Here is a 27,802-nt window from a genome sequence, read left to right on the forward strand (position 1 = left end):
CTCAGCACCCAACACCTACTGCCTTTATGCTGAACCCCAGGAACCCATCTGGCTCTGGGCAGGCTCTGAAACATGCTATTAAGTTCTGCTCTCTATTGTTCATTCTTCATAGAAATGTCCTGTGGCTGCTGTTCATCCAGAAGTTTTATTCACTCCCTTTAGGTTAAGGATTAGCAGATTAAGGAAGGAGTTTGAAACACTGCTTCTAGGGGAAAAGGGAGGCAGGGGACCAGAAACTGAGGAAATTCAGGTCAAACTCTAGACTTCCCGACATGAAATTAATTGCTTCTGAGAGCTCCAACAACAAAACAGACCCAGAACACTTGCAACCTGAATGTATCTCTTGACAAAGAGAAGATAAAGGAGTGAAAAGAAAGTCCTTGCTGCATGCCTCCATTTAAATTAATCATCCCATATGCTAGAACATGTCTAAATTTGGCTGGAAGAAACCTTATTCCCACAGCAGGACACCAGACTGGCCACAGAGGCAAAAAGGATAAAATAACTATAGATTTTTGGTTCATAAAAAGAGCTTTTTCCCCCAGTAGGGTCATAGTCATTAAAACCACATTCCGTCTCTCCGAATATAAAGACAAACTCAGCATCTACTGGCTGCATGGTCTTTGCCCTCCTTACTATTACTCTGCTCATAGTGCTTAGCTCTCTCTGCCCATCAGCCTGCATCCAGCCACTGGCTTTTGTTTGGATCGCAAGATGCTTGGGATGGAGGCAAACTTTTAGGACTGTCTCTTTAGGATCTAGAGCAAGAGGGCCTGGTCTGCGATGGGATCTTCCAGGTTCTAAAGATTACAATCAAAACTCTCTTTGTTTTCACAAAGCCACATGTGCTGAGGGAAGAGGTTTTCCTGTAAAGTCAAGTCAAATATAAACGTGGCCAGCAGATGGAATTTACTCAAATGAAGCCTGAAGCCTTGTCAAATAATGCTTTGGACATGAACCAGGGACTGCTGGCCTCCATGTCCCACTACCTTTAGCAAAAGCCATACTTTGGGCACCTCGCGCCACGTCTGCAACAGACACTCCACGTGTGGCACGGATGGCAAGTAGAGGCTTTCACCTGCTAAAAACCTTCACGTCTTTGGGCCTAACAGAGCAATGAAGAAGAAGCTGTAGAGCAAGCATTTTCTTTTCTGGCAGCAGTCTCTCCCCAGCCACATTCCCCACCACATCGCTGCCTTGGCAAAGCAGCACAAGCAAGTGTGGAGCAGGGATTGCTTCTGTGATGCCTGGGTCACTGCTCTGCTGGTGTCAATAGCAGGCAGGGTTTTAATGCAAACACCGGTATGGTCAGGCTGAGAAACACAAGTCTGAAAGTGCTGCAAAGCTGCTCGATGACTCAGGCAATGATGTGACCCCAGGCACAGAATGGTTTTACCCTTTCTTTTTTTTTTTTTTTTTTTCCCCTTTTCCTTTTCTTTCAGTAAGAGTCTCGACTGGAGACTCAAAGTTTATTTCTCCTTGAAGAGAGCCCAGGGCACACGGTTTCTGTTTGTTCCTGTTTCCTAACTACTAGCAGGACAAAAATCACAGTGGCAGTAACGCAATTCACAGCCAAGAGCAGGAAAAACTTGAGAAATAACTGTCAGGTTCATGCTGGGGATGGAGAAAAGCAGGGTCAATATAGCGTGTGGCGGCTGCAGGGCACAGCAGTGGAGGACAGCAGCTAAACCACCTGATGGAACAAGGGAAAGATCTCTCACCAGCCACCTGAGAAAGCTGCTCTAAGTTACAGGCACTGCTGGTGAATGCTATGATCGTAGTTTAGCATGGCAAAGCATCTAGAGGGATGCTGACTGAGATGAGGGTCCCCTCATTTCAGGCACTTCTCAGGTGAGACTGTTCTGCTGGGCTCAGGAGCTTACCTTGTGCATACAGTTTACCTGTGTAGCCAGACTGGAGCCTGAGGTGAAGGCTAGTGAATGAAGTACATGTCCCAAGCTGGGCAACAAAGCTAGTAAGTAACAGGAGACCTGCAGCATCGCTAATGTTTGGTGAAAGGACAAAGCTGACCTTGTCATACTCAGTCATCTCAAAGCCTGAGGAAGAAACTCATAATACACATAGGGGTAATTTATCCTCCACAGGTCTTTTCCTGGCTCTTGGTAGACAGAAGCTATCCTAAATTTATAAGCCGTAATTTAAATTCAAATAATCCTGTTGTTCATAAAAATGACCTGTCCCTTTCTGAAAATCTGTTAAACGGTCATAACAGTCTTCTGTGACAATGAGCTCCACAGTCCTTTCTCCATGATTAATTATTGCCTTGACTACATGGAGTGAAAAAGCAAGCGAGTCTGTGCTTCAGAAACAGCAATAACTACTCTCACAGGCAGCAATGAAAAGGAATTCACATCACACTGTAGCTGGCAGGAGGTGGAATTTGAAACATATTGTGCTGTATTATAAGTTAGTGAATGGAGCTTTCCTAGAGTCACAGTGACTGGCACGAATGTGTTCCTTCACAACTCAGAAGCTAAGAAATTTGGGGTTATTCTTACCTCAATAAGGAGATATTACAATCTGCAGAGCGTGGCAGTAACAACATCAGGAAAATGAGAGCACAGACAGCGGAGAGCTACCTTTCCAAGAGGGCGAAGAGTCATATGAGAGAGAGGAAAAAATGGGAAATGAGGGGGACGGGATGCTGAACTGCTGCTTCAGACACAATTACAGCTTGGCTGGGAAGAAACTGTGAGTTACAAGCCAGTTAGAATCCCCTAGCCTAAAAGATCAAATGACAGAAAGTTTCATACTCATGTTCATGCCGGGTAACATTGTTTATGCCATTTCCACTTGGTTTACAACCTTTGATCAGTCCAGGTGTAGCCCAGCTCCCAAGAACAGCAGCACAAGTCACTATCCTAGAAAGCCTGAAGGCTGGAACATCACAAGACATCACGGACTGAGGTTACGGGCCTCAGTTAAAGAACCTTTTCCTGCACTTGCATCCTGCTCCGGTCCTTTTCAGACAACAAGTGTTGGTTAAGGCTTTGGCTGGGCTCTTCTACGAACTTGCCTGGTGGATGGGACTAAGGATGGAAGGAATAAGAAAAGAGGTTGTAGAGATTCAGTCAGAACAGACTTGAAGATTGAAGCCACTACACAAAGACAGAAGAACTTCCATAGTCACTCAGAGCAGTGAGCCGTGTCGGCTGTGACTCAGTTTCCAGTGGCGATCGGCAAAACACAATTTGGGAAACAGTATGGGAAAAAGGGGAGGCAGACTGTTAACTGTTCCTTGCTTTTACCTCCTTGCCTCTGGCAGTCAGGAGTTTTTAGATACGCCTTGATCTCATTCAATCACATTAAAGTGGCCCCAACTCCTCATGGGAGTCACTGAGCTCCTTTTGTGGTTTCTGTTCACTGGGGCCAGGCCATGGCTTATTCTACTAACGCGATGGAATGAAGAGCTCATAAACTGTTATTCATGGTAAAAAACATTGGTCCATTGGTTCCTCTTCTCTGCTTGCCTGTCCCCTCACAGGGGCTGGGTGAGGAGGCATTTCCTCATGGCTACATTCCCCTCTGCCCTTTGGGAGTTGCAGGGAGGAGGGATAGGAAGAGCCTTGAACTGGGCAGCAGGAAACTGCTATTCCTGTGGGCTGCAGGAGCAAGCTGGGAGGAGAGGTTGGTAGCATGTCTCCAGCATGTACTCCTGAAGTAGCACAGTTCATGCAGCAATTTCACCTCTGGTTATCCCTCACAACAGATTTGTGGGCTTGAAATATCCCCCTGAAATACAGCAAGTAGTGACAGACCAGGACATGCAAGCAGTATCTGTTAAACTAAGGAGTGGGCAAAAGGAAAAGGATTTCCTTGAAAAGAAAAGGATTTACAGTATATCACTTTTAGGGAGAAAAGATACTGCAACTGGAAGCTTCTTTATTCTGTAAGTAAAAGGGTTTATTGGCTCCTCATGATTTCTTAGGAACTAGTGCTTTGCCTGTTATTGAGGGATCTCGAGACAACTGCTTTTGACCAGGCAAGAGTTTTTGCTAAAGGACTGTTGTACAAGAGTCCTGCTGCTGCGTGACCCCTCCTGCTGGTTTGGGCAGAGCTGCCCTCATGTCAGGCAGAACTTTATGCCGGGAGTAATTTTTCAAAGTACAGGCACCTGCCTGAAAGCTAATGCTGCGAGGCTTTCCAGAGAAGAGTGAGTTTTCGTGGCAGACTGAGTTATGAAGTACCTTGTTTTATATTTACAGGAATTTGGGGTCAACGGTACTGGAAACGTGTGTATTCCAGTGAGTCGAGAGGTCCAGGGAATGCCTGTGGCTGTGCTGGCCAAAACCGAATAAGATGATCTGGGAGAACGTGCCTCCCACTCACTGCACACGCAGAGAGCCCCACAAAGGCATTAGCTTCAGCTCTGCAGCAGGTTAGACATAAAGAAGCAATTAAGGTGAAAGCAACCATACTCCGTTCTTGGCCTTCCTAATTAGTAAATCAAAAGCCAGGTGTATGGTGGGAAATTACACATAACGACCTCTTTATCTGATTTCAGAACAGACCACGTTTCAAGCCCAAATATCATTCGCTGACTCGATACCATGCCACCAGCATCCTGAGCTGCCTGGTGTGCAGGGTGTTGTAACCGGGCTTCCACGTTTGGAATAACGGCAGCAAATGAGGAAAATGCAAAATCCTCCAGCAGCTGACTTCAGATTGTGTCAGAGGTGGGCAGAAAGAGTTTCCTATTGTTGGTACAGAAAGCACACACTGCTAATTATTTCTATAAAATGACCCTAATTGGATGGTTGGATACAGAAAGTGGAGAATTAGAAAATCAAAAATCCATTCTTCTAACTTGGGAAATGCTGAGATTCGAAAATGCAGAAAATCTGACCAATTCTTTCTGTACAGGTAGCCTCACTGATTCAGAAATGGAGATCTATAAAAGGGTTTCTAAAATAGCACTGGTAAAACTCAAAGTAGCTTTTCTGATGATTCATGCTTTTTTTTTTCCACTCTATCCATACAGTGTTATTTTTCCCCTGGGATGTGTAGAGCTACTATTTTCTGATTCAAAGCAGGACACAAACAATTAACATTAGCATTCATAATCATGTGCCAGCATGGTCAAAACCTAGCTGAATTAGTTGAATCATCTGCATGGAAATAATTGCAAATGATAACTTTATTAAAGAAGCTTGGAAACCTTCTATTAATTCATGTAGTATTCTATTAATAATGATGTTCAATTAAGACAGCTGTCCTAAAGCCTGTCTGAAAACAGCTGGCAGGAGCAATCTGAGAGCACTTTGCTGGAGATCTTCCCATTCCATGACTGTTGAACAAGCAGGAAGGAGAATCATAGGCAACACTTAAAAGAATTTTTTTCCCCATCAGTCTTTTCTAGGGCAGGCAAAGCTCATGGACAAACCATAAATGGTGTGGAGTGGGAAGAAAGTTATCTCCCAGGCTCTGCGCTTGCCATGGCCTACTTGGTCTCATCCACATGGAGGTCTCCCCTGAGGTCCTCATGGTTTCCACTCCGTGCTGCGTTCAGTCAGTGCATGTATTCTGGTTCTCCTGATGCTTACAGATGGGAAAAGCAGCTGGAGAGGTTGGCAGGGAAAACAAGCTGCTTGGTGGCAGTTGCCTGGGGGAATATAAATATTCCCAGAGGAAATTCAAGAGGCAGTTGCAAGGGAAGAATGCAAGCCTGGAAGAGAATAACAGCTTTACTTTAAGGACAGGGATAAAATGCTCAGGTGAAGAGAAGAAACAGGAGCTTCCATTAGCATTTAGGATGTGCCTAGACAGTAAAAATAAAACCATTGTGCAGCCATCTGTGCTCCACTAAACCTTTTCCAAAGCTTCTTTCTCTGGCCTTCAAGCCAATTTTTAATCACAGGACAAGGGGGCATTCTGCCTGCTTTAGACACAAAGGCTTAAAGCGCTGCTGTTCCTATGGTTGAAAGGATGCAACACCGAACAGGACAGCCCCAGGGCAGGACCAGACTGCGATCACCATCTGTGTTTGTGCCCAGCACTGTCTGCCTGGGTAGTACGGTGAGTAGGGGTCCAAAAAGGCCCTCTGCAAACTGCCCATGAGCATGCTACTGATGACCAATACGGATAACTATGTGACACTACATCAGCCTATGCTTGGTTCCCAGACAGTGTGCAAAGAGAAACGTCGCCCCTGAGATCTACGTGGTTAAATATGGGCTAAGTGAAACCCAGTCACTGGTACTCCAGTCTAAGAACACAACTCCATTCCCCCACTGAAGAAAATTCCTCTGCTGCTTTCACAGGAATGACAAAGTCAGATGCGGATGACTTCATTCAGTACAGCATGTGCTTCTGCTTTAGCTGATTGAAAAAAGATTTAGGAATCTGCTCTAATTTACTTTGCTAAAGGGAGGTCAGATGTCAGTCATTTTTTTAAACAAACAGGAAATGGGGCTGTAAAGTATGTTCTTAGCAGAAGCGACCTTGCAGCTGAGGTTTTAGGACCCCACGACAAACTAGTTTTAGAGTAGCAGCAGCACAGTATGTAGCTACAGCCCTCCAGGGTTTATCTGGGACATCGCCCTGTTGACACTGGTTGTAGTTATTCCAGATTGTGGAAGGGTGATTTTTTTCTGTAAACAGTGACCACTGCAGCTGGATTACACAAATTAGAGTTAGGACTTCAGAAGCCAGACAGTGAGAGCTGGTACTGGCTGATCTGGCTTACAGCTACTGTTTGGGAAACACAAGAGTGCACAGCATGTCCTCATTCGTAATCCCCTTGTGGGATTACACAAAAAAAATTAAAAAATCTGAAAGAAAATTAATTTAGATTACCAGCTAGGGAATTCAGGGGTTATGTGGTTTTTTTTTGCTTTTAATACAATTATACAATTAGTAACGTTTATTTAATTATCCACCATTGCAGATACTGTGTGGATGAACCAAGGAGGGAAGTCTGAGGCACTGCTGCCACTGTTCGCACTCTACTTGGCTTCATTTCTACCAAAACGTGGTGTGAAATTTCACTGGTTTTCGAATATTTGGCTAGGAATTCAGGAAAGATCATATAGGATCACTTACAGTCTGCTCTTTCCAAATATTCATTTCCTGTGCTTGGCCTAAATGTGACAGCCTCATGGTGCTCGCTGTGCATGTGGAAATGTTTCCAGTGGTTCAACCTGGGCACCTCCTCAAGGAAGCTGCTGTTTCCGTAACACATAGAAGCTGTCCACATGTTAGCAGGAGTGCACGTGCCCCTTTCAGGGGTGACACAAATCAAGGATTTGCCAATTCTCTCATGTTTTATTCGACAGAGTCATGTGAAGCAGCACTATTCATCCTTTAGATGAGACAGAAGATGAGGTGGCTGGGTGCTGAGCAGCTACAGCGGAATTAGTGAGGGATGCAGATTTGCAACTCCTTGGAGGAAAACTGGAATCAAACCATCTAGTACTCGAACACCTGCAGATGCATCTGCAGTGGGCAACTAAATATCTAGCCTTAAAAATATCTTCTCAGGTTCTCCTCCTCAGAGTTGACTCAGGACACGTTCTTTTCTGAAGTAAATTGTGCTCCTGAGGATAATTCATACTTAAACTTTAAGGACCAAACTTTGCTTGCTTCCTTCTTCTGAAACCTTGGAAAAGTTGCAAGGCTTGCTCCACTATTCCCAAAAGTATTCCATCATCCTCAAAAGGGAACATAGCACAGACAAATTTAGCTGGTCAGTCAATGGAGATTCAATCTTGCACAGAGCAGTTCTACTACCAGAATTTAAATGAGCTAGTGTCCATCTCCCAAAACACTGCCTCATGGCTAAAATCTTGGCAAGATCAGAAATATACCACTAGGAACATATTTCATGCACAGGATAGGAAGCGACCTCCTGATCCTCCAAACCTCAGGTCAAGAAAGTCATTGAGTAAAAGTCCTTCATAAATTCCTGAAACTTTAGTTTAACCCCAAGTTATTTTTTTTCTTCCTGTGTGGGTTGGAAATCGTTCTCTAAGATCCATTCTCTAGCCTATCTGTAGAGCTCCTATGCCCATTTCTTCTTGCACTGACATTGTCCTTGGTTCTAAGTGGCCCTTCAGTTTCTAACGTTTATCTAACGGTGATGTATTTATAGGCAGCAGTAATACTTGCCAGCCTTCATCTTGCTAGGCTACAATACTACTACTTCAGACACAGCTTATGAAATCTTCCATATTTTAAAAATATAGCTCTCTGGGTACACTTTTAATTACCGGTATTATTGCAGGAATTCATGAGGGCTCTGCTCTCCTCCGTGGTTCTTGCTCTAGGTAGGCTCTATACAAAGAGTCTAAAGAACTAGTCATGCAGACATGGGATGAGAGGGGGGTGAGTAAAGGCGGTGGGAGGAGAAGACATTGGCCTAAGGTTTATCAGTAGGAAAAGTGGTTTTGTCCTTTGCCCGAGTTTGTCAGATGAGACGCTTCACATAGCTGCAGGCTGTACAAGCACTTCAGGTGTTTTGTATTCAAAGACCATGTCATTGCGTATGTGCTTATTTACAGAGCTCCATTGTCTTCATTCCTGCCTTGCTTCAAGAACCTTACTATGGACTATGACAGGGTGGGAGAGAGTGCTGTCTCCAAACCTACAGCCATCGCGTTCACTGAACATACGCTCTGCAATTACCGGTATTTATGAAGAAGTTTAAAAAATGCCATGTGCCTGAATCATTATTCAAGGCTCTGCTGAGTGGCAGATGGAATAGATTTAACTAAGCCAGGTGGAAAGCCAAGAGATGAAGGGGAAAATGGAGAAATGACATGCACTCATGAATACAGTTAGTTGACTTGAACATCCCTCCTATGACGAGACTGAGAGAATCGGGGCTGTTTAGTCTTGAAAAGAGAAGGCTGAGAGGGGATCTTATTGATGTATATAAATAGTTGAGGAGTGGGGGTCAAGAGGAAGGTGCCAGTCCCTACACAGTGGCGCCCAGTAATAGGTCAAGGAATAATGGGTATAAGCTAGAACATAGGAAGCTCCGCCTCAACACGAGGACGTACTGCAAGCCAGGCTGAAGATCAAGAGGCAGTTCAAAGGAGCTTGGAACAGGGGAGGATAAAGGAAAGTAGATCTTCCTCTCCTAAACCCTGGGAGACAGCTGGGGGACAAAAATAATTAAAAAAAAACTATGTTGTTTCAAGAAAAAAATGTTTCAGTCTTTTGTGAGAAAAAAAGTGAGATTTTGGAAATTTGGCTGTAATCATGAGAAAGAAAGGAGACACTGTTTCAGACCTATAAAAAAAGCGTAGATGTTTTAAAAGGAAAGTAGAAGGAGGTAAATTTAGGGGCAATAGGAAAGCAAAACTTCCTTCAAATCCTCAATTTGCTTTTGTTACCACCATATCAGTGACAAAGGATATCATGTCAATGTTTGCGAGTTTAGTTTTTTTTAGATCTGCCTTTATCCAGCAATCTGTGCAGAAGGACATGTCATTTCCAGTCTTATCTTCCTTCCAGCACCACTCTTCTTTATTGGATTCAAAACTCAGCAGGGATCTAGAGGTTTCCCAGAACAAATACCAGCCTTCTTGTACCACTTCTACTGCACAAATAAAACATCTCCTGATTGAATCCAGCCAGGTCACTGCTGGCCATTGCCAGCACATTGTCTAACAGCAAGTGAGGAGTTTTACAAAGGACTCTCATTCCACCTCATAGGCTGGTGTAGCAGTGAACTAACAAGGAAAAAGCTAGGACAAAGCAGTTTAGGTTTGTGCATTATCAGCAATAGTAAAGGAAAAAATTGATTCAAAAGAGCATAAGAAACATTTTAATACTTTTACTTGTTTGTATTTGTTTGTTTTTTTCCTTCAGTTTGATTGCTATGACTGCTAACAGGATTCCTCCTATGGAAAATTTACATTCTACTAGTGAGAATATGTGATTATATGTCAGACAATGAGAGCTGTGTCAGCAGGAGCTGCCTGCGTGCACCCAAGTGGGTGGATCAAACCTTTACTGTTAATGAGGACACACAGATATAAGATTCATAGTAGTGCAGACACATTTAACAATGCTCTCTGAAGTGCCCTGACCAAATCTCTCCAGATCCTGCATTGGAGATCAGTGCAGCTCTACAGCTCATTTGGTTTATGCACAAATTCCTTGGTTTTTTTCTTCTCAGCCTATTTCTTTTTATTTGTGCGTTTGTTTTGTTATGCATTTTAAAGACAGCATGGCTCTCACACTTCTAAGACCACCTACATGCTGACCATGAGGAACCATCCTTGACTTAGATCTTTAGGAGCGATCTCAATGACTCATTGCCATTCACTCAGTACGACAATATTAATCAAGCCCTCTCCCATAAGCTGGGCTTCACTTTTTATCATTTAGGTGCTAAATGAAATGTTTACTGGCTTATTTTTCATTGCACAGCCAAGAAGGAAGGATTGGTTCCTATGTGACAGAACTGGAGAGAACAAGGCTGGAATAGGTCTTTAAAATAAAATTGAGTCTCTGGCTGAGTTCTCCTCCCTTCCCAGTTGTGTTGGGGTGTCCTGGCACCCAATGATGTTATTACTTGCTGCTACATCTGAGATTTATGACCCTCAGAATATTTTTCAGCATACAGTTCCTTAGAGTTTAGACAGTAGAACATTTCTACTGGCCTGGAAGGTCGGTTGTGAATGAAGGACTGGGGGTCACATAAGGAACTGAGGAAGATGGGAAATGGGGACAAGATGATGTATGATAGATTTGTAAGAATAGGGACGAGACTCAGTTCTTTCCCCTTCCCATTTCAGTAAAACTGAGGACTAAGCTTCCCATCAATGTAGCAGCTGCCTGTTCTGGGGCTTTACAGTAGTGGTGAAACTCATCTCCAAAAGAACACCCATCTCACTAGTTGATCACCAAAGCACTGCTCTTTGCCATGCCAGCCAGATATTTAACCTGCTCTTAATATCTCCGGGGTGAGAGATCCCACAGCCTTTCTAGCAGTTATGTTCCAATACAGCAGGTAGGCTTCAGTCCCTTCCTTCACACAGGACTGCCTTTGGTACTCCATCTGCACTGTCAGAGCAAAGGAAAATCAAGCAGATGATGGGTGAAAGCATAAAAATACAGAGCACTTGTAGAACTTGAGCCTTCCCAGACGTCTCTTCACAGGCAGCAGGCACTCATGGAGTGAGGTGGATGGGTGGAATAAGAGGCAGGAGTAAGGAACAGATAGATTTCTATCTTAGACCATGTTGTGGAACTATCAGATCTACCCTTCACAGTTTTATCTAAATTCTCTCATTTCTCCTGCTTAGTAGATGCCTTCTTCCAATCGAACTAAAACAGGGGAAAAAAAGCCCCAAATAATAGGATTCAGCTATTAAAACTGACATGTTCTTAGGACACTTTGAAAAAGTAAGTGCAATAAAGATGTACATAACGTAGCACTTGTGTAGGGGAAATCTGTAGTGCAACGTGAATCTGGGCTGCCTCCATTGGAGAATCTTTAACACTTTTGGAAAGAGGTGTAACTGCAGACACTGAGGTAGCTCATGCTGGTTAATGCTGGCTGGATAGTAGGTATTTTTTGCACGGTACTGTGGGAGTTTGAAAAGAAGGACTCTCCTAATTCACAGCATGCACAGGGAAGTACTTAATCGCTGCAGTAGCTTTTAATACTGAAGCTGACTGCAAAATGTAAATCTTTAAATACCAGAATTCTGTATTAGAAGCTAGATACATTTATACCACACTGTCTCACTGCTTTTGTGTTATTTCCTCAAGCATTTCCTCAATCACATAAGCAGGGAACATAGCTACAAGGAATATTTGCATTCTTTATGCAGAGTAATTAATTCAGTTCTCCAAGCACTAAGTTCAACCTAAGCTCAGGCTGAACACTTCTGGACAAGAAAGCATCAACAGTACAGAAATACTAGTCAGTTAATCCAACAAACGATCCAATCAGGCTATTTCTATTAAAACATTTTCCTTTGTCTAAGGCTGTGTATGTACAATATATATGATGACTGATGCACATGTACCTATTATTTTCCACTGTCTCCTTCCCTTTCTTTTCTCCCTGTAGCCCTGACTCTTCCTCACAGAATGTCTTTCTCTGACATACCCTTTTGACCTGACAAACTCCCTTCTGTACCACTGAACCAGGGAAGGGAACTGTTTCTGTGCAGTTTCATTGATTAGCATTTATCATTTCATGAGCACTGATGGGGATAAAGCTCCTCTAAAGATGTTTTTCTCATTATTTAAGAAAAATTTAAAGTCATTTAATGGAAGAAAAACTGAAATAAACCCAAAGCAAAATGGGAATATTTCAGTCTGTCTCCTCTGGTCTAAATCTGGGCATTATCTGTCAGGGAATGCAAAATGCCTCATGTTATCGTGGACTGCCTTACAAAGAAATGAAAATTTGCCCCCAAAACTTGCAACTTGACACGCTCAAATCCCAGTTTCCCTTAATGAAGCACTCCGCTCTCACTGAATTCTTCATTGCATCAATAAATCATGTACAGTTCTCCTCCTGAATACAAATGGGCTTTAGGTCCTACGTACAGAAGCCACCTTTAACAGCACATCCAGCGAGCCTATGAAACCGCGTACACGCTTGGGAATGGAAAAGCCGTGACTGTATTTCAAGACCATACACGACCTGGACAGCGTTATTAGAGGGCTTGAGTAACGGGGTAAGTGTCACACACCCAACCAAGTCACAAACATGCAAACGGATTACTCACCTCAAGCACAAGAAAAGCATAAAGGCAACTATAAGGGCCCCTACTGATATACAGTGCCCCAGGTAGTTTATGATGAGAGCAATCTTGTAATGGAGCGCATACTTCCTCTGGAGGTAAAGAGATAACATGATTAAATCAGCATGACTCTCTAAGCACTGACATTAAGGAACAGTTAATCAGTTTAGGAAACAGTAATTACTTTTCTCAACTTTAAAATTACATAACGGCCCCCAGGCTGATGCCTATGTATAAGTCCAACATGCTGCCCAGGCACAGTAGTACTGGCTTAGTTTCACTTCAGTTTGGGATTTGTCCGCAGTTTCTTACAAATCTCAGGGGGGAAAAAAAAGTGCTTATTTTCTCCCTTTTCCCCTGCAATTTCCTCAGGATTTCTTATTTTTATTATTACGCTATTTTAAGATTTTGTCATTTTGGGGTGACAAAGCTGTATCAAAGACACATCTCACAGTATCGAAAGTTATAAAGCATTATTTTGCTAGGAAACTGCACAGTCTTAATGAGCCAGGCTATGCTACGTTCCTACTCAAATGGTTTGGTTTTCATACAAAACTGAATCAGTTGCCAGTAAGAGTAAATAATAAGCCCCTTCCATACTAGCAGATTATTCTCTGAGGTGCATTCCTTGCAAGCTAAGATCCTTACCATTCAAATTAAGGGCAGAACCAATGCAGACTGAAAGAGCTGGGATCTGGTGGTGTCCTTTCAGTTTTGAGAGCCTGGACCAAAGATCCCATTGTTTTTAGCAGAGACCAAAGAACCTGCTGAAACTTAACGTATTAATGCCTATTTCCTAAGATGCTGAGGACATTATTGGCAGGGTCTTGATCCTGTAAACAAAAAATTCAGTACAAAAGTGCTCCCACTTAAACCAGTGAATTTAGTGATGTGACCAAAAATTTGACCTCAAAGAAACTGGAACATTCTTTATTGGTGGGCTGCTGCTGGATTCAGAAAAAAAGAGAATCACCTTCTCTCTTTGCCTGATGGATAGGAAGAAGTTAAAAAAAATCCCACTATTCAGATAAACATTGAAGCTCGTTAAAATTTGACAGAGGTTTGCTGCATAAAAAAAATCCACCCTGAAAAAAATATTTATTAATTTATTAGTTTTGGCATTTGTTTCTTTTCAGGTTAAGCAGAACTTTCCCCACTTCAAGATGTTGTCCTCCTTCAGAAGAATGAAAACTAACCTAATTTCCTCCCTTGTGATAAAAATATAAAAGTAAAGCCCTACAGATAGCATGAGTTTTCTAATTTTGGTTGAACTTGCTTTGTTTCATTTTTTTCCTAACCATTTCCCTTAACATTTTATTCCAGTCAAAGGAATTTTTTCAGTGAATGAATGTTTGGATGAAACTACAACCAGCAGCTGTAGTTAATCTGTTCCATTGTTCTGTGAAGATAACATCTCCAAGGACTTTGCCACAGAGCGAGCAAGCATTCTTGGAATCATTTTTTGTGATGAAACCTGCCTGTATCTTCAGCACATGGAGTAATGTGCCGGTTCTGGACTGAAATCAACCACGTAAGGTATTTTTAAGTCTTTCATAAAATCCCTTAAAATAAACTTCCCCATGTGCAGGCCCATTTTCTGAATAGCCTCGAGGAGGAAAAAAAAAACAACAAACCCAAGATAAAACCCAAACCCCAAACCTAACCTAAACAAAACTACAAGATCCAAATTCCACACTGAGTTTTATTTATCCTTGAGTCACAGGGACACCTAAAGGGACACTTGACCTGATGTGCCTACCTGAAATGCAGTGTTGTACTGCAGCTAGTGTCCGGACAAACTGACTTGCTTATTTATTTCTTATTTAATTCATAGATTCATAGAATCAGAGAATACTACAAGTTGGAAAGGACCCATAAGGATCATTGAGTCCAACTCACTGCTTCTTGCAGGACTACCTAAAACCAAACCATAGGACTAAAAGTGTCATCCAGAATCACTCATGTCGTGCTAGAAAACTTCTGGGAGATCAAAGAATCATAGAATAATTCAGGTTGGAAAGGACCCTTGGGATCATTGAGTCCAACCAAGATGACAGTGTTTCTCCCAGTCCAAGGATCCCTTCAGTTCGATCCTTTGGTTTCTAACCACTATTTCAACTTCACTCAGGTGTTAAGAAGGTATGATTGAAATCCACAAGAAAATCGATTAGAAAAAAAGCGTAATTAAGCTCTTCTTTGATACACTGAAAAACTGGCACAACTTTTTTATTTTTTTTCTGTTGCCGACAATGACAAGGCTTCCCGAAGGCACATTCAAGTATCACACAAACAAGAACTGTCTCAGTGCCTACGAAAAACTAAACTGACAGGCTGCAAGATCACTTTCCACCTGCCTACATGCAATCTGCATCTCTGATGACCTGGAGACAACACCTTCAGGGCTGAAAAACACGTGCCCGGAACCAGTCATGTGTTGGCCAAAGCTCAGTTCGTGTAAAACACTTGCGTAACATTTTTCTGTCTCACCCTTTGGAAGAGTGACACATTTCAAAAGGGTAACAACCTTCTGCTGTTACCCAATATTCCTCTGCTTCCAGGAAGCTGCTTCACTTCACTAGAATGCAGCTGTAAACCCTACTTAGGCTGAGGACGAGGGTCATTAGCAGAGAAAAGAGAAAGAAAAGGAGATGGTCTGGACATTCGGTTAGCCTTGCTCTCCAGACCACAGCAGGACACATCAGCAGAGTCCTTTTCCATGCCACACCTTTTGCATGACAGTCATGTTACACCAGACAGTGTGGAGTTGGATTCCAGTAAGCTTTTACCAGGTAAACGGAGGAAGCATAGCTTTATGTCTTTACCTGCATCCGCTTGGCAAATCTAAGGCACGCTGGGCTCCCTGCAGCCAGATTAACGATGGAGTCATTCTGTCTAGAGGACTTTTCCCTTTCCTTTAGCTAGGACGTGACTGCTAAAGTGTCCAAACCAAATCAGCTAACGACTTGAACTAACAACCACCTAATGACAACACTCTTAGCTCTCCAGATGACAAGGATCTTTCTCCCTCTAACATAGCTCACTGACAGGTCCTGCCAGTGTTTACAGACATCTTCATGCAAGGCTCTGCACTTCACTCCCAGTTCAGTCACTTTAGATTTCTTCCTGCTGCCAGGATGATCTCATCACCAGTACAGTTGAAAGACACCCTATCTCCTCTCCAAAGACTTTCAGAAGCGACTGGGAAGTCTCTTTGTGATCCAAGATGCCTCTGAGTTCACTGCTTTCCTGTTCTGAGCCAGCTGGAAGCTGGGCAAGCTACGGCTGATGTGACAGTGCTCCTAAGCAGGATAACTTAAGCCCAGCATGGTGCTAACCCAGCTACACAGCTTGAAGCCACCTCAAAACATAGTAGAGCCAAACTCATATCCAGCTGCCATAAGCCACATAGACAAGACCAAAGTTCCTAATTTATAGCTGATTTTGGAGCCTGAGATACATTTTTTGCTGCCTAAGACCCTCATTTGTTTTCTAACGAGAGCACAGATTTGTGCCTGATGCAGGAAAGATCCCTCTGACACAGGAGGCTGTAGGCTGAGTAGAAGATTTCCATTTGTCACACATTCTGCCACCTGACAGCCAGCTGGATCACAATGATTTCTGTACCTGATTCCTCTGCCTGGAGATAGAGCTAACTGGCTCTTCAGAGAATGGGATTCAGTCTGATGTTAGGACACCTACATTTGGGTAATTACCCACCATCCAGATCAGTATCTGAAGGAAGGACTAGAATCCTTGAGGTGCACCCAGGAGACTCTGTGCTTCCTAACTGGTCCTGGTGACTGATCTCCAGTTGCTGCTGCTGAAGAACGCAGGGACCCCAGAAGGTCTGTGCCAAACCTGCCAGATCCACGAGTCTCCATGGTGGGGGCGTTATAAACGACACCATCTAACCCAATGCAGGCAACTAGATCCCAGCCACAGGGGGAATTGAGGAGCAAAGCAGTCCCAGAGCACAATTCTATCAGTTGCTGCCACTGGTCTTGACCACAAGTCTAACAATGACGTATTAATGTAATGCATGGTACAGGAGCTTATGCCCTCTAAGAGTGACAGCCGAAAAAAAAAAAATTTCCCTTGCTACATTCCCAACACTCTGTCACAAAGCATGTAGCATAGTGTCGATCTTGAAAAGTCCTGTTCCTCTCCCATGTACCAATCACTGCATCTGAAGTCAAACCATGTAATTCTTTAGCACTCTGGCTGTAAGTGGCCCAGCTTGAAAGTAGTGCTGCTTTCTGTATTAAAAATAAATACAAAAGCCAGGGCGCACCTCTTGGCTGATGTTTAGCATCTCCTGGGATCAGTCAATAAATAATAAAAGGCCCATATGTGTGTTTGCATCTCACCTTTAATCAAAATGGAGGATTACAGAAATCTTGTGAGGATTTTTCCTTTTTTTTTTAACTTTTTTTCTGAGATCACGAAGCAACTCAAGTATTCATCTGTAACACTGGGCATTATGTAGAGATTTCAGAAATATTCACAAATATTAATATTTGCAAAGCTTGTCGCAAATCTTTGAAGATCTAATAAATGAGTTTTTAAGCTTTTGCAAACAAGGAGCGGGAGGGGGGAACAGCTGCAGTTTCATCTGCTTAAGGAACATGCTATTTAAGAAGTTTTAAGCCATCACCATAGCTGCAAAGTTTTTAAAAGCAAAAAACAAAGTAAAGGAAATAATCCTGTCCTCTAGTCACAACACTTCTCCAGCCTCTTCAAATAAAACTCCTCTGTACTTGCTTCTGCAGAGATAGCAACTGTTCAAGCCATGCAGACAAACCCATAGAGAGTGTCATTAAAATGCAGCAGCATTTTCCTGCGCTGCCACAGCAGACTGCTACTATCAATTCAGGTTTCCCATATCAGCTAAACCACATCAAAGATTCTGAGTCATTGCCCGGCTCTCTTCTTCATTCTAAATCAGCACTGGCTGCTAGACACACCCACTCTTGCTCATTTTTAGGAGGCTGGTTTCACAGAAGTGCAAATCCCTTTCACTCAGACATGGTCTGCTACCGTGGCTTGCTGTTCCCCTCAAGTCCAGCCAATGCTTTCACTCCCCTTGCTTGGGCTGGCCCCAGCATTCCTGAAATAACACAACAAAATGGTTTAGGGACCTGATTCATCAAAAAAAAAAAAAAATATGACCCAGCAAAAAGTTTTTCATGTTAAGTGAGACAGAAACGTAAGGAGGGGGCTGCACTGTGTTGGTCCCAACTTACATCAGGTTGAATGGCCACGGAAGCCTCTCCACCGTGCCAGACCACCCTGAACGTGTACCAGTCCCTCTGGATGGCTGTCAGGGACTGGTTCCTTTTTTCTTGCTTTCAGGCAGCTTCTACCAAATGGAGGTGTCGGGGAGTGGGCTGTCACCGAATTACCTAGCCAGCGGATAAGAGCAGGCACTCCTCAGCAGCTGGTGTGGAGTTACCTACTGCTGATTCACTTGTCAAAGCCCATATTCAGCAACTCCATGGACCTTACAGGACGGGTGCTGGGCCACAGCCCAGCATGAACAGTTCTGGGTGCAGCATTAGTCCAGATAATTCCCAACGGATCCAGGTTAGCTCTGCAAAGAGCCCTCAGGAGGGGAGACGTTGTCTTCCTCCTCTCTGCAACTGCCATGGAGCAACTGAAATGACAGAATGAGCGCAATGAACCCCAAAACATAAACAGGTCTGAGTTGTTGGGCTGCTCCCTGGTTCTTAGAGGGGAAAGTCACCCCTGTCACGCAGACACCACAAAGTCTACGTGTGCTTGTGTCCCACTGAACCACTCAAAGCAGGAGGAAGAGGAAGAGAACACGGCATGAAAGGCTGTGTTTAAACTGTGTGAGGATGAATACCTATGATGCCTTCAAGAAAAGCTAAGGTATTTGACAAGGAAAGGATTTTGTGTCATTGCTTGCAGCCTTTTGGAAGGAGCTTAACCCTATATGGTAATTTCATCCTGTAAACCCCTATATAATGCAAGACTGGCTCAATATTTTAAAGGCAGCTGGGAATCGAGTCTACTTTTTACGTATTTTTCTGTTGCTGCCCCTTTACAGATTTGCTGAAGGAAAAACGACACTAAGGTCTGGAAAGGCCAGTTGTTGGTGAGACTTCAGAACTAATAGGTACAGGGTGGAATCAGCTGGTGAAAGCTTATTTTTCAGTGCCAAAGAAGCTTTTGGTTTTATTGTTTTTATTACTAACATTTACTGTAGCAGCTGTAGGCTCTGAACAAAGCTAGGAAGGATCTGCATAAGCATACATCATCAGGGACAGAGTGTAATAAAGCATCCTTTTTAAAAAACCATGTGAGTAGGAGATACAGAGAGAGGATAAGTGATTTGTCTGAATTTACAGGGAGCATTTGTTGCAGTGACAGAAATGGAATCCATCTCAAAAGTCCCAAATTAGTATGTTAACCTTAAGCTTAGTTTTACATTCATGTACGCTGAGAAATGTCATTGAGAAGAATGAAGGGAAAAATACAGACCTTGTCATCCAGAATAGGCTCGCACTGAGAGTAGTTTATCTTGGAAGCCCATGTCCCATTGCCCAGGCATTCTCTGTAAGCATTTCCTGGTATGGACCAAAATAAAAGAGAGATGAACATTTTGTGGTGGACTTCAAACAGCTTAGCCAATTCACAGATTTAAGAAGTTAACAGAATGGATTATTCACAAGACAAATCAATTTATCCCACCTTTGGGAGGACCAGAACAGCCTGCTGAGGAGAGAAGAGGAGAAATAAAGGATATAAACACATCTAGAGACAACAAGTATTTAAAGATACCTATTGATGTTTTCATAGAACATATGATTTTGGAAGACAGAAAAGGTATGAGAAGAACGTTGCAACAGAAAGCTTAATGCTAGTACAGTCTTTTGAAAAGCAGTTAAATGATGTACTTAAAAAAAGGCAGAAAGGTTTAGGTCTTTATCCTCCATCTAGGAGAATGGTATGTGCACGGTATTGCTCTGTTCCCCTCCTATTCATCCCACTGTAAACTTAAAAGGAATATTCCTGGAGATACCAATTTTCTACAATCTTCCTATGCAACAATATTATTGGTAAAAGGTCTGCAAAAACCTGGAGAAGGAGCAAGATAGCCACATCTCCCAGCCTGGGATGTCTCTGGGCTGTCTCTGAACTGACTTCAGAAATGTGTACACCCAGGTTAGGATGCGTTCACCCATCCTCTGTGAAAAAGAAACCACATGTCATCTTTTTCCAAGGTGCCAGTTCTCCCAGAATATAAGTGAAAATCATGGATTACTCCACTGAAACAGAGAGATTTCATGGGCAATCACAACGTTATCTTGAAGGAACTCAGAGAGAAAACTGCGGTTTTGCTGTACAAACTACCTTCTTTCACCCATCAAAAATGCATCTAACCCCAAGCAGTAGCTCTTTTTTTTCCCATGTTTATTTTGAACTGTGTCTTAGAAACACGAGAATTAAAATAAAACAGGAAATTCAGAAAGATCCCCAATGGACACATACAGACAACTTCCTATGAACTTCTCACGATGATCTGGCTGCCCTTTACCCAATTTCTTCTTGAGCCTTTGCCATGGTCATTCAGTGACCCAGTTCAGCACCCAGACATCAAGAAAATAAGATGTCAAATAAAAACATCAGGCTGAACATTTCTGAAAGTGCGTGGACAACAGCCATTGAAAAAAGGTAGAAAGACTTTCGAAAAAGCTCATTTTCCTGCAGAGAAGGGAAGTGCACATGGAAAACAACACGGAACAGTTCAGCTGCATGCTCCAAATTACACCATATCCAGAAAGATCACTGCATTTCATCTTGCTATTTCTTGTTTGCACTTCTTCACTGGTTCTTCTTAGAGTCACAAGGTCAAAATAAAATAAAATGACGTTTGGGTCAACTACAAAAACTTGTGCTAAAGGTTAAGGACCTCAGTTTCCATTTCTGTCTCTAGTTTACAAACAAATTCACACACTTCCTGCTTTCTCTTACTGGAGAACCAAATCTGAACTGCCATTTTCAGTGCAATTTTTTTGGTGCAGTTTTCCCCTGAAAGTTAAACAGGTGATTAGACGGTGATTAGACTCCTCTCCCCACTGCTCTATTATTATGCAACACTCCAAGCTAAATGTGTCTTGGGACATTTTATACTCCCTTCCTCTGAAATCAGGTCTGAATGGGATTCAGGTGGTTGCATCTGAGTTACATGACTGAAAGTCCTTGTATTTGGCCCCGACTTTTGGCCAGTCCTGAAACATTCCGTGCAGTACGGTTGCAGATTCTGAGTCTCTGCATAAAATATCTGACTCTCCAGACACTGAGTGGGACTGCACTATGTCTTCCCTGGTCATTAAAACCTTCTTTTCAGAAGGATAAATCATAAAATCATAGAATGTTAGAGGTTGGATAGGACCTCAAAAGATCATCTAATGTTTCTCAAATTTCTTGTTCTAAAGAATTATTAGACAACAGATCATGATCAGCAAAGGAAGACTGAGTGCAACAAATGCCACCCATTTCCACCTTCTTTTTGATGTGTAACCCCTCCCCTTAGAATATTAGGCACCACAAAATGTGCCTCTGAGCTCTCTTTCAGTGCAAACACAGGACTCCTGTACAACATACCCACCAAAACAGTTCTTTGAAAGCAGTGAACTGGGTTTACGAGCTGTCCCTCTGAACAAGAGGAGGATAAAATCAAACTCTGAATTCCTCTCATCCAGAATCTCTTCTGGTATCAGCCACTTCTCAGAAACAAGAGCAGCAAGTAGATCCGACTTCTGGGAATGTCTCATTCCAAACTCTAGTAGTCATAAGGAATTTATACCCCAAAGTAAAGGTCTTCTTTCTTCCAAATGCCTTGCAGCCTCAGTTCTAATAGCCATATGGAAATAAGGTTTTGATCATACTTAATGTATTTTTGTACATCTATTTTAAAAACATAATACAGAACTTCTACCCAGTGCTTTAAGGGAGAAATATCTGTGTGAGTGAGGTGTTGTTAAAGAGTAAGAGCCTCACTGCAGGCATCGGGAAGAAGCAACTTTTGTCCATGCACAGATGAATCCTATGGTATACAGTGAATTTAGCATTTCTTAGGGATATTGGACCAATCTTATACACCCTGGGCAGAGGCTCACTTGTGAGTTTGTGTATCTCCACATGGAAGACCTCAGATAAAATAACGGGAACTTCAAACAACCATCTTAGTCTTTTTCACAGGAGGAAGCAGCTGCTTCATAGCAAACCCGCTTACTGTCACCACCAGCTCAGAGAAGGTGAAGAAATAAGACACTGGACTCGGTGACAGGCTGAGTCACCGGGACATGCAGAGTTGTAGCAGTGATTGAAGCAGCAAAGAGCTGACAAAAAAGATGACAGATACATTGGTTCTATGAAAAGACAGCAATGGAAGATCCATGTTCCCCAGCTTCAGAGCATGTAAAGGAAAAGAAGAGGGAAAAAAAAAAGAGTCTGGTCTTGCCAAGAGACTTCTACATTCTCTCTGGTGATTGAACATGCTAAAGAATCCTCCTTCCCACCTGGTTTTCCAAGAAGAACTGGGTTTAATGTGCTTTGTGCTAGAAGCTTTCTTGTCCTTTACTTTAAAGCAGTGTGTACAGAAAAAGACTGGTTAAAGTTGAGTCTTTCTTAAAAATTGTCATGAAAAATAAAGAGAAAATGGAAGAGTCTTGATGGAGAATTCCACTGCAGAAACAAAGGACATTCAGGAAGAGAAGAACAGTTACATGATCTTTCTAGGAGAACAACAGCTAATGAAAGCTATTAACACTATTTCTTTTTTTTTCCTAGTTAAAAAAAAAAGTTACATTTTTGATTTTCTTAGACAAATGGCATACTGAAGAACTTGGTATATTTTCTAATTTCTCCTTCCTCACTGACTTTATTCTAAAGAACAGATACACAAAATAAAAAGATTATATATAATGCAACTGGACAAGCAGATTTAATCTTTCTGCAAACAAATAACGAGCAGTAGGTGATTCATGATGACACAGGCAACACACAGCCATCATGCACATGGTTTTTGACACATCATCCAATATTTATTTCTGTGCTTCAGTCTATGGCCTCTTCTTTGGCTTTGAAAACGTTGATTTCCTTTTGTTATAGATTATCAGCAGGATTTGTGGCCCTTGATCGCTTTTTCTTAACCATCAATCCTGGGGATAGGTAAGGAAGGAAGAGGGAACTCCCTGAATAGAAAGAAATAGGGCTCAGCCTGTCACTCAGGTTGCTAGCTTCCAGAAAATGTATTTCATCCCTTCCAGGCCAGCCAGCATAACATATGCTTTTTCGTATTTTCTCTAAGGGCTGATTCAGCCATGCTTATCGTAGTCATATTCTATCAATAAAGCCAATGACCGCAATGGCAATATTCCCAGAGTCAAACACAGCAATTAGAGCTCCTCAGAGACTGCAATACCTTCCACGGCTGTTTGTGCTCTGGAGTGGTGGCTGCTTTTTGACAGCCCAGTGCCAGACCTCACTTCTACACAGCAGTCAACATTTCAGCTCCAAACACAAAATAGATGCGCATACACATAGACAGTAGATGTACCAATATTTGCACTTCTCATGGGCTCTAAGGTGAAGCAAAAGGGATCGTCATTTCTGAAAAACTTGGTATCATGTCATAAAAAGGTAAGTAAAAGATCTGAGCATGACTGTAACAAAGCAGTGGCAGGAATAGAACTGGGAAACCCTATTCCTTACAACAAGCCACCCATGTTCCATCTGAACAGGGATTCTTCGATTCATGAAGCTATTGTAAAAGCAACACTAGCCAAAAAAGTCCTGGCGAACAAAACTGTTCCAACCCACTTCATAAAGTCTTTGTTAGCAATGTGTCACTGTTCACTCTTAGCTTTAATGGCCCTTAAGAGTCCCTTTAGCAAGGAGGGAACTTTCATCACTGCAGATTTCATGGGGTCTTCAGAAATAACGTGTTGGGAAGCGTTCAGGAACGAGCAGTGGGGTGAGGATATTGTAGGTAGTAATATGGTGCTAAATTTCCCTGAGTCCAGTTTTTGAGACAGGCGTGCTCAGCTCTGTCTATTTTTTTAAATGTTTTTTCTCTGAATAAACTCAAAGAAACAATCAAATAACTACAGGAACGACTCACTCCTATACGTTTTTATATACGCACCCACATACACACACGTATTACTCTATAGAACCTGATCTTTTCTTAGTGGAATAGAGCAAGTGCAAGTGAGAAATTTGAAGGTGGAGATCAAAAGTTCATTGAAAGGAGAATAAAAATAGTCTTGCACTTATCTCAAAGTTGAGCATGATAATTACAACTCTGTCTAGTTTTGGGGCAAACAAGATTTTTTAATGAAAGCCCAGCATACCTGTTGTTTAAATAAAGAGAAGCTGATCAATGCAGATTTGAGCAAGGTATCCCCAAACAACCCATACACCAATAATAATAGATAATGATTTTGAACTGACATGGAAGGACCTGAGAGAAGCTTGCAGACTCCATTTGGTCCTTTTGAAGGACTCCTCACACTCAGGATAGCTGTTTGATAAAGGACTCAGCACCAGTACCACAAGACTACTTCTGGGAAAATCTGCATGGGACATAAGCACTTTTTCCCAACCAAGTCAGGGACATTTATCTCAGAACAGCAGTGTGACTTTTAGCTGTCTAAACTCACGCAGAATGAATTCCTCCCCAATATGTTATACTGTATTAAAAAATGTTGCTAGAGACTCATCTAAAAAGACCTCAGCGTTGTGTCTAATCAGCAAATTTCATCCCAGCTGTGATTTTTCTGCTACTTAGAAACCGCTGAATTGGGATGACTGTGGTAAGTTCTGAGTATTTAGTGTGACTGATTGTTTCAAAACTGCAAGTGCTTACACGCAGGTTGTATCTCCAATACTAATAATCAAGAACATCAGACAACAAAAGTACACAAACACACAGAGTAGTTGCAAAAGCTTTACGAGTAGGTGGTTTGAAAACGGGCTGAATATCCAAGCCCAGAGGCTCGTGATCAGCCACACAAAGTCTAGTTGGGGGCCAGTGACAAGCAATGTACCCCAGCAATCAATACCGGGTCCAGTCCTGTTTAACATCTTCATTAGTAATTTGGATGATGGGGAAGAGTGTACCCTCAGCAAGCCTGTAGATAACACAAAACTGAAAGGATCGGCTGATAATGCCAGGGGGTCATGCTGCCATTCAGAGGGACCTTGACAGGTTGGAGAAACGGACCGACAAGAACCTTGTGAAGTTAAACATGTGGAAGTGCAAGGTCTTGTGCCTGGGGAAGAACAACCTCATGCACCAGCATACACTGGGGGCTACCCAGCTGGAAAGAAGGTGAACGGCATCCTGTGCTGCATTAGATAAAGCACTGCTAGCAGGTCAAGGGATATGATCTTTCTTCTCTGCTTAGCACTGGTGAGGTCATCTCTGGAGTCCTGGGTCCAGTTCTGGGCTCCTCAGTAAAAGAGACATGTGGATATACTCGAAAGAGCAAAATGGGGGGCCATGTGATGATTAAAGGGACTGAAGCATCTCACATATGAGGGACAGCTGAGAGAGCTTGGACAGCTCAGCCTGGAAAAAAGAAGGCTCAGGAGGGAACTTATTAATCTGTATAAATACCTGAATGGAGGGTGCAAAGAGGATGGAGCCAGACTCTTTTCAGTGGTGCCCAGTGACAGAACCAGCAGCCATAGTCACAAACCGAAATGCAGGGGGTTCCATCTGAATATCAGGAAACACTTTTCTACTGTGAGGATGACCGAGCACTGGCTCGGGTTGTCCAGGGAGGTTGTGGAGTCTCCCTTTTTGGATGTATTTAAGTCGTCTGCACGTGGTCCTGGGCAACTGGCTCTAGGTAGCCCGGCCTGAGCGTGGGAGATGGAGCAGATAACCTCCAGCCACCCCTCCCAACCGTGATGAACAGGACACTATTACTCTCTGGAACAACTTTAAAACACAGCTTAGGTTCAATGTTTTACATCAGTTTGAGAGGTAAAACCTTGACCTTAATTTCATTTCTAAAAGCAAACAACGTTGCATTTCCGACTGGAATATGCAAAGAGGAGTATGTGATGCGTGGCATTTTTTTTTAATTTTTTTTTTTTTATTGACACTGTTGAGGAACATAAAGCCTTTTAGGTAGCAGTAACTCAATCTGTATAGATTGGCCTGGTGGCAGGCTTGTATTTAGTCAGTAAAAATCCATTAAAGGCATGAAACAAACAAGAGACAGGAGCACAGGGTAAAGAAAAGTGGATGTAATTCTCAGCCGGAAGTTCACCACATCCTTCCAGTCATTACTGGGTGAAAGACAATTCCAGACACTGCATGCAAGCACTACTATAATGGATCTTGTCCTTGACAACTGGAACTATATTGATTTTGAAAAAGATTTCAGTCATCTTGCTGTGTCTCACGCAGATGACTTTCTCACAAGGTTTACATTTCCAGTCATCGTTAAAATGGAAATCTGCCTTCTCTAACTATTTATGCCTTTCATTCTGGATCTTGCGCACACAGAGGGGCCCTATAATCTTGAGACAAGTTCATCTGCTGCTGGAGTGAAGGGAATGAATAGACAAATGAATAAATAAATAAAATGTAGTCTGTTAAGTTCGGAAATGTGCACAGCTAAGGGCGTCTGACTGCTTTAACAGCTTACCAATTCGTGTTAGGTACCAGCCAAGCTAAAACAAAGGGTCAATCAACTGGAAAAGCAGAATCCTTACTAAAAAACTCCTTAGAAAGACAAACGTTTGCAACACGATGTTAAGCAGTGACTAAGGCAACCTCAGAGAATCACAGACACAGCAAACATAGAGCACAGTGGGTCATATGTTGTCCACCTCCCTATCAACAGGATCTGTTCCGTCTAGATTAAAAAGTGTAAGCCCCAAGATTTTCTAGTAATTCCTTTGTAAAACTATTTCAGTCACTCTGCTAAATCTCTTCACTGGGAATTTTTTCCTGATATCTTAAATAACTTTTTCTTCCTTTTTAAGACAACCATTAAACTCTGTATTGCCCTCTGACCAAGTTTAATAAGTTGCCATCCTTTTCAGGGTAGGGTAAACCTGCATATTAACCACAGGTAGAGTTCTGTAATTTTAAAATACTTGTACCAGCAGTACTCTAACAGTTTACTACAGCAAAGCAGGCTGCAGAGCAGCCAGGCAATGGTGTCCCTGGCACAGAGCTATTTACGCTAAGTTTGCCAGTGAAAAACAAGCACCAATAAGTTAGGTTTTTCCTTAGGTTTGCAACATTCAAAAAGGTTCTGCGAAATGCTGGCCTTGAAAATCAGAAGGGACAGTGGAGAAAATCTGTCTGGTTCCAGTGCCAGGCTTAAAGCTGGAGGAAATTTTCCATGTTGAATAAATTATTTTTGATACACACAGTTTTGGGGGCAACGAGAATCACTTGTTCGGTCTGGGAAACCGGACACAGGTTTTACTCCTCAAAGAGAAAAAAGAAATTAGAACAAAAATCAAAGAATAGAAGAGCAAAACATTGCAGGGTTGAACACTGTAGCCCTTAAGTTACTCACGATGAATATTTTGTCTCTGGTCTGTCCCTGTTGGACTTCAAAAGAAAGCTGAACCCAGTTTACTGGATTCCTTCCTTCTTTTCAGAGCATCCTATCATGGGGATATTGTGAGATGCTCCCAGATTCTCCTCTAAATATTTTTCATTCATTTAACATTCTAAATAAAACATTTGTCTTGATATGAAGCAAAAATTTTTCTCTTCAGTACATATCCGCCATGATCCCCAGCAAATCCAACAGGAACTGCACGATATAAATTCCTTAGATTGGCTGCTCAGATTTCATAGGATTCAGATCAAATGAGACAAAAAAAACCCCCTATGCTGCATAAAGGATACATCATTTCACGTGTATACTATTCTTAGCCCTTTTTCAAAGTCTCAAAACAACAGCGAGCCTCTAAAAATAGGGGCTGAATCACTGTGCTATAAATTATTTATTCATGTGCCATCCTTCCTCTTTGGTGGGTTTCTTCTGATTATTGCAGTGACA

The 27,802-nt window shown here is 42.4% G+C and overlaps 1 protein-coding gene across 1 annotated transcript in view; it reads right to left on the reverse strand.

The window, feature by feature from the left end:
* Positions 1-27,802, reverse strand: part of CRHR2 (corticotropin releasing hormone receptor 2) — a 103,393-nt gene that overhangs the window by 46,026 nt on the left and 29,565 nt on the right. Inside the window, exons 3-4 of the mRNA XM_009877089.1 lie at positions 19,236-19,321; positions 12,717-12,823 (exon numbers count right to left, since the gene is read on the reverse strand). Of these exons, the coding sequence (XP_009875391.1) occupies positions 12,717-12,823; positions 19,236-19,321 (193 nt within the window). The remainder of the gene's footprint in view (positions 1-12,716; positions 12,824-19,235; positions 19,322-27,802) is intronic.

The sequence above is a fragment of the Apaloderma vittatum genome, unplaced genomic scaffold (genome assembly GCF_000703405.1).
Source record: "Apaloderma vittatum isolate BGI_N311 unplaced genomic scaffold, ASM70340v1 scaffold1099, whole genome shotgun sequence".
NCBI classification, from domain to species: Eukaryota; Metazoa; Chordata; class Aves; order Trogoniformes; family Trogonidae; genus Apaloderma; species Apaloderma vittatum.